We start from the raw sequence: 7,519 nt of genomic DNA, 5'->3' as shown, positions 1-7,519 counted from the left end.
ATGCACACACAAAACACACAACGGAGTGGCTCATACTACTAAAAGGTTCAAGTGTAGCTGGACACAGGAGTCCCAAGAACTTTTTGGCTCAGGTGCCTTCAGCCTCCATCCTGCCTTTGTGGGCCCAGCAGTAAAGTGTAAGTGGCCAGTGTGAGGAAGGGTCACCACCCAAGGCCAAGAGCATGCATGTGCTTTCCACTTCTCATGGGGCTTTGGAGGATCAGGGATGGCCAGTCAACCTTCGGTGAAGACCCTGAGGCTCAGTGAGGTTGCCTGAACTCTGTAGACACTCAGCTCCCAAGGGCAGAACATGATGGCAGACTCCCCAGCCAGGGTTTGGATCTCCTCACCTTCAGCAAGCTCAGATGGGTAAATACATTAGCTGAGCATCCCTCCATATGGGTGCCTGTAATGGCCTTTCCCAGCCCACAGAAGCCCCATTCTCTTTGAGGCCCCGCCCCAATTCCCAGACCCAAGATGGGGCTGCTAATGCTCTGAGGCACTGAGAAGGGAGGGGCTGCCAGGGTGGTGCCCCCAGCCTCAAGGGGACCTGGGTGGAGCAGGAAAGAGCCATGCCTGGGAGGCCCATTAGCCTTCAGCTAGACGCCCATGGATCCAGGTCTCCAGAGGGTAGACGGGCATCCTTCCGGCATTTATATCTGGGGCTCTTTCTTACCCTTCTCAAAGGAAGCCAAGGTCCTTGAGGAAGGGATCCCCAAATTAAGGCTTCTCTGGGGCTGGGAGAAGTAGAGACAGACGGGAGCATCCTTGTTTGGTGGAAGAGCACTGAGCCAGGAACTACAGAAGCAGAACCCAGGCCCCAGTGAGCTGCTGTAGACACCTCCAGGGATCACAGCCAAGAGGGATCACCATTTTGGCCGAAAGACAAATCGACACACTCAGAAGCAGGTGAGAGGCTAGTTTCTTTTTGCAGTCTAGGTGAAGGTAGAAGGGTATAGTGCAGTTCTAGAATCCAGCGAGAGCCTGGCTCTGCAGGGGCAGCTTGGTGACCTAGGCAGGTATCTCCTCCCAGAGTGGGAATTTTAAAAGTAGCTCATGAGCAGGTAAAGCAGTGGTTCTCAGCCCTCTTAAGGCTGCGACCCTTTAATACAGTTCCTCATGTTGCGGTGAACCCCAACCATAAAGGTATTTTTGTTGCTACTTAATAACTCAAATTTTGCTACTGTTATGAATTGTAATGTAAATATCTGATATGTAACCACCAAAGGGGCTGGGACCCACAGGTTGAGAATGGCGGTAACTGCAACCAAGGCCAAGGGCAGGAAGAACAAGGTACCAGGCTAAGAAAAGACATAGAAATCTATGAAGCGTAGCCTGACAACTTGAATTTACAAGGTAGAAGGAAAGAGAACACACCTCAGGTTGTCCTCTAAACTTTGGGTAAGGTTAGCCATGGCGCCTTCAAACTGAAGCTGCATGAGCAGTCACCTGCTCCTTTCCAGAGATGTTTCCAGTGCAGACAACAGGACCCTGGGAACAAGATTCACATGATTGGTACAGAATGGGATGCTAAGGCCGATGCCAGTCCGGTATTCTAACTCCCATTGACGAAGAATAGTAGAAGGCAGAGCTAGGTCAGCATGTTCTCAGTCCCCCACTCCCGGTATACACACACACACACACACACACACACACACACACACACACACACACACACACACACACACACACACAGAGAGAGACAGAGAGACAGAGAGACAGAGACAGAGGGAGACAGACAGACAGATAGAGACAGAGACAGAGACAGAGAGAGACAGACAGGCAGACAGACAGACAGAGAGATCACAATGTCACAATGAACTTTAAACTCAGTCTCATTTTTGAAACATAAGGCCATAATGGAGAAGCTGCTGTTGTCTGTTTTGAGATAGCCCCAGCTGGACTCAAACTCTCAATGTAGCAGAGGGTGACCTTGAACATCTGAACATCCGCACCCCACTTTCTAAGTGCTAGAATGACAGCTGCGGACCACCACACTCAGGTTTTGCAAGGCTGGGATGGAACCCAAGGCTTTGAGCAAGCCAGGCAAGTGCATTATCTGAGGAGCTACACGCCCAGCCTCTTCTCTTTCTTTTCCTTTTTTTTTTCCTTCCTCTTTCTCTCTCAACTTTCCTTCTCCTTGGTTTTTTTTTTCTTTGAGGCAAGGTCTGGCTATGTAACCCAGGCTTGGAACTCTATATGGAGCCCATGCTAGTCTCAAACTAGTGATCCTCCTGCCTCAGCCTTGGAAGTTTTATAACTATAAACAAATAACTGAAATAAAAACAAGAAATTTAAGTTTGTCCTCAGCTACACAGTGAGTTTGAGACTAGCCTGGTCTACATGAGACCCCGTTTCAGAAACAAACAAACAAAATGTCTGTTTGGTCTAGGTTCAGATACAGGCTCCCCTCTCTCCAAAGTACCTTCCTTTCTGTGGTCCCATCTTGGCCTCCTTTCTATCTTCTTTGATAAGACTGTGTTAAGAAAAATGTAGGTGGTGTCCCTAACCACCGACATTGGGGAAGGGGAGAGCCATCCCAGGAAGTTGTCCTCTGACCCCTGTGCCCACCCTTACACAAGAAGAAAACAACTGAATGTAAGAGAAAAAGATGTTTTATGAAGAGTTCTTGAAAAGCCAACTCCTGACAAAATAAAAAAGAAAACAAGCAAATAAAAATGGCAGAAAGGCTGGAGAGATGGCTGAGCGGTTAAGAGCACTGAATGCTCTTCCAGAGGTCCTGAGTTCAAATCCCAGCCACCACTTAGTGGCTCACAACAATTTGTAATGGGATCTGATGCCCTCTTCTGGTGTGTCTGAAGACAGCTACGGTGTATTCATATATATTAAATAAGTAAATAAATATTTTTAGTTATGAAAAGCTGGAAGTGTTGGTGTATGTCTTCAATTCTAGCACTTAGGAGGCAGAGATAGACCAATTCCTGTGAGTTAGAGGCCAGCCTGGTCTATGTAGTGAATTCCAAACCAACCGTGGCTACATAGTGAGACCCTGTCTCTTAAATAAAATAAAATGATAATGGAGTTGGAGAGATAGCTTTGTGGTTAAGAGTGCTTCCTGCCTTTGCAGACTCAAGTTCAATTCCCAGCACCCACACCAGGTGACTCACAACCATTTGTCACTCCAGTTTGAGGGGATCTGGTACAGACTTTCTGGCCTCTATCGGCACCTACAGATATGTCACGTACACACTGAGATACACGCACGTAAGTAAAAGGAAAGATACTTTTTTTGCCAGGCATGGTGGCAAACACCTTTAATCCCAGCACTCAGAAGTCAGAGGCAGGTGAGTCTCAGTTCAAGTCCATCTAGCCTGGTCTCAAGTTTCAGGACAGCCATGACTACACAAAGAAACCATGTCTCGAAAGAGGGGTTAGGGGATAGGATACTGCACTGAATTTTACACTGACAAGTGGGAACCCAGAAGGCAGGAATACTTTTGTATTAGCACATTACACACTTTATAAGTGTACTCAAGCAGCATTCAAAGCATGACTAGACCTAAAACACAAACAGTTGGACCTGGAGCTTTGTTCTGGAGCTCTGAAGTCCAGTCACATGCACACAGAAATGACCAGACAGATGGTTTTACCTTCTGCCAAGCCCACAAAGAAAGTGGATTTTACTGGGTACAAACTGTTCTGGAAAGCGGAGGAGCAGCCACATCTCCAAGCCATTTTATAACCACAATTACAACAGGCAGAAGCAGCAGGAGGGAAGCCGAGGGGATTTTTATCTCTGAGCAAGGACTAAGGTGCTTGGAACAAGAGCAGGTCACTGTCGCTTGCAAGTGACACACAGTTGCCTTCTCAGCAATCAGGACGCAGAGGCAGGGGGATCAGGGGTTCTAAACCAGCCTGGGTTACCTGATACCTTGTCTCAAAAAAACAAAAACAAAACAAAAAATCATATCAAGCTAGGTAAAAGAAGGGGAGGAGGAAAAGGAGTGGAGAGGTGGGCTGGCGAAACGCTTCGTGGTTTGGAGCACTTGCTGCTCTTGCAAAGGACCTGGCTTTGGTCCCCAGCACCCACATGGCATCTCATAGCATTGATTCCAGTTTCAGGGACTGTGACGTCCACCATGGGCACTGCGTGTGTGTGGCACATACATATGTGCTGGCAAAACATCCATATTCGTAAAACAAAGAGAATTTTTAAAATGGTGAGACTAGGCGGGGAATGATGTAATCCTAGCTTTTGAGATGCTGAGGCAGGAGGATAAGGAATTCAAGTTCCTCTTTGGCTGCATAGGGAATTTGAGGCAAGTCTGGGCAACCATGCAAAAAAAAAAAAAAAAAAAAAGGAATTAAAAAAGGAAGGAAGGAAAGAAAAAGGAAGGAAGGAAGGAAGGAAGGAAGGAAGGAAGGAGGAAGGGAGGAAGGAAGGAAGGAAGGAAGGAAGGAAGGAAGGAAGGAAGGAAGGAAGGGAGAGAACCAGATGGTGGCACACTCCTTTAATCCCAGCACATGGATGGCAGAGGCAGGAGGAATTCTGAGTACAAGTCCAGCCTGGTCCACCATGTGAGTGTGAGACAATTGCCAAAGGAGCTCTGATTGGCTGGCCTCGACGCAGGCCAAGCTATCTCGGAAGACACCTGAGACACTCAATACGTAGGGAGCCACTTAAAATACCAGGTGTGAAATACTCAGTGTATGCATGAACCTGATTGGATGACCCCACCCCACCTAATCTGTGGTTTTTTTTTTTTTTTTTTTTTTTGGTTTTTTTTTTTGTTTTTTGTCTTAAAATGTTCTGTTTTGCCCTCTGGTAACAAACACGTTTTGGATCCCAAACCCAACAGTCTTCCTGATATATTAGCTTCTGAAAAAAGATACTTTTTGCTGGCTTAAATTTGGTTTTGTAGTGGATTATTCCCAAACTCTTGGACTCTAACAGAAGAAGAAAAGAAAAAGAAACTCGAGCTGGCAGAGAGGTGGAGTGTATGTAGCAGGTCGGTGTCTGTCTGGTCCCATGGTAGATTCAGGCACAGTGGAACCCTGGCAGTCCAGAACATGGAATTTAATGTGAATTCTTTTTCCTCCCTTAGGCATGAACTACACTCCTAATATCAGCCCAGCCCCAGGTCTGACCATCAGCCCCACCATGGACCCTGTGACCTGGGTCTACTTTTCAGTGACATTCCTGGCCATGGCCACCTGTGTGTGTGGGATAGTGGGCAACTCCATGGTGATTTGGCTACTGAGCTTCCACAGTGTGCAGAGGTCCCCCTTCTGCACCTACGTGCTCAACCTGGCGGTGGCCGACCTCCTCTTCCTGCTCTGCATGGCCTCCCTGCTCAGTCTGGAAACAGGGCCCCTGCTCACAGCCAGCACCTCCGCCAGAGTCTACGAGGGGATGAAGAGAATCAAGTACTTTGCCTACACAGCAGGCCTGAGCCTGCTGACGGCCATCAGCACCCAGCGCTGTCTCTCCGTGCTTTTCCCCATCTGGTATAAGTGCCACCGGCCCCAGCACCTGTCGGGGGTGGTATGTGGTGTGCTGTGGGCATTGGCCCTCCTGATGAACTTCCTGGCTTCTTTCTTCTGTGTTCAATTCTGGCATCCCGACGAATACCAGTGCTTCAAGGTGGACATGGTTTTCAACAGTCTTATCCTGGGGATCTTCATGCCGGTCATGGTCCTGACCAGCGCCATTATCTTCATCCGCATGCGTAAGAACAGCCTGCTGCAGAGACGGCAGCCTCGGCGGCTCTACGTGGTCATCCTGACTTCCGTCCTTGTCTTCCTTACCTGTTCTCTGCCGTTGGGCATCAACTGGTTCTTACTCTACTGGGTGAAACTGCCGCAGGCCGTGAGGCTCCTGTACGTCTGCTCATCACGCTTCTCCTCGTCTTTGAGCAGCAGCGCCAACCCAGTCATCTACTTCCTCGTGGGCAGCCAGAAGAGCCACCGGCTGCAGGAGTCTCTGGGTGCTGTGCTGGGGCGGGCACTTCAGGATGAGCCTGAAGGCAGGGAGACGCCATCCACATGTACTAATGATGGGGTCTGAAGGCAGCCCGCCTAGGACCTCCTCCAAAGCCCTGCCCAGCCCTTCCCTACAAGGACCCAGAAAGCTTGCTCTGCAAAGGCCTTGCACCTCAAAATGTTGGGGTCACTTTCCTGTCTGCCAGGGGAGCCACCACTCTCACCTTGTGTTCCTAATCTAAACTAGGAGGTGAGGCAACATTTCTTTCTGTTTTTCCTGTTTAGACACCGATCCTAGCTTTAGGTCCCGTCCTGGGTAAGACTGGCTGTGAAATGGAGTCCCAGTAGAGATTGCATCTCATGATGGTGGAAAAGGTCTTTCTTAGCCCCCTTAATTCCCTGACCTGGCATCTGTCTTAGCTTCATTTCTGTTGCCGTGACAAGTTCCCTGACAAAAGGCGACGCAGGGAAAGAAACTGTTCACTTGGCTTACAACTACAGATCATGGCCCATCATTTCAGGGAAGCCAAGGCAGAAATGTAAGCAGCTAATGACATCACATACAAAGTCAAGAGCAGAAAGAGTGCAGACGCATGGCTCCATCCCCGCTTGCTTGCTCTCAGCTAGCTTATTATATCCTCTCTTATCCTGTTCACAATTATCAGCCTAGGGAATGGTGTTGCCCACAGCGGGCTGGGGCTTCCTGTGTCAATCAACAGTGAAGGCGATCTCTTGCAGACACACCCACAAGCTAACCTGATCTAGACAATTCTTCACTGAGGCTCTCATCCCAAGTGATTCTAGGTTTTGTCAAGTTGACAGACAGTTAAAGCTGAACAGACAGCACCTTGGACCTGGGGATGTACTGGTAACATCGTTTAGTGCACAGAGTGGTGGCTCTGCTGCACATGTCACCGCGCCTCCAGCACGCGTGTGACTTTTCCTGGCGTGATGTGACACACATCCCAGATAGGGCACTGATAAAGACCAAGGAAAAATTCCATCAAATCAGAGTCTGATGAACCGAGTAACACAGAGAAGCGTGGGTCAGGGGTTAGTTATAGAGATGTAGTTCAGCATTACTGACGGTGATGTCGCTAAAACAGCCGCATCACCAAAAAGCCCCTCCCCAGCCTGGAAGATAATTTCCAGAGGTTCTCTAGATGAAGTGCTCCCCTTACTACCCTACCCTTCTCTTACGAGCACCTCCCTAAACCAAGACAACTGGACTGGGGTTACGTGCATCCAAGAGGAGGTACAAGGGCAAGGGAGAGGGGTCTTAGACCCTTACCACCCTCCTTTCGTAAGGGAATTCCCACAGGCTTCATCCTGAAGGTCTCTGGTGGGAACTCTAAGCTGCTTGGTTACAGTGGCAATGGCTGCAATTGATACTCAGAGGAGAGAATGCCACCTTCTGTGACCTACATCTAACTGTCCTCATCCCCCACCTGACCTCTGGCTCAACCTCAGGCCCTGATTTGGCCCATGGGGTTCTTTTGTACCCCTTGTTCCCTGAGACATCTGTGTCAGTTAACCTTGTGACAGGAGAGGGCAGAAACATGGCAGCCAGGGGCTG

At 48.9% G+C, this 7,519-nt stretch overlaps 1 protein-coding gene across 1 annotated transcript; it reads left to right on the top strand.

The window, feature by feature from the left end:
* The first annotated feature begins 694 nt into the window (after positions 1 to 694).
* Positions 695 to 6,028, top strand: Mrgprd (MAS related GPR family member D). Its single transcript, XM_032895311.1, has 2 exons — positions 695 to 909; positions 5,067 to 6,028. The coding sequence occupies exon 2, from the start codon at positions 5,069 to 5,071 to the stop codon at positions 6,026 to 6,028; it is 960 nt and encodes a 319-aa protein (XP_032751202.1). The 5' UTR covers positions 695 to 909; positions 5,067 to 5,068.
* The last annotated feature ends 1,491 nt before the right edge of the window (positions 6,029 to 7,519 follow it).

Source organism: Rattus rattus, chromosome 2 (genome assembly GCF_011064425.1).
Source record: "Rattus rattus isolate New Zealand chromosome 2, Rrattus_CSIRO_v1, whole genome shotgun sequence".
Classification (NCBI taxonomy): Eukaryota; Metazoa; Chordata; class Mammalia; order Rodentia; family Muridae; genus Rattus; species Rattus rattus.
The sequence above is the reverse complement of the archived record's forward strand: the minus strand, read 5'-3'. Positions and strand labels throughout refer to the sequence as shown.

What these genes read in the sequence shown, in the direction of transcription:
- Mrgprd (XM_032895311.1), top strand. Translation starts at nt 5,069, where the DNA reads ATGAACTACACTCCTAATATCAGCCCAGCCCCAGGTCTGACCATCAGC.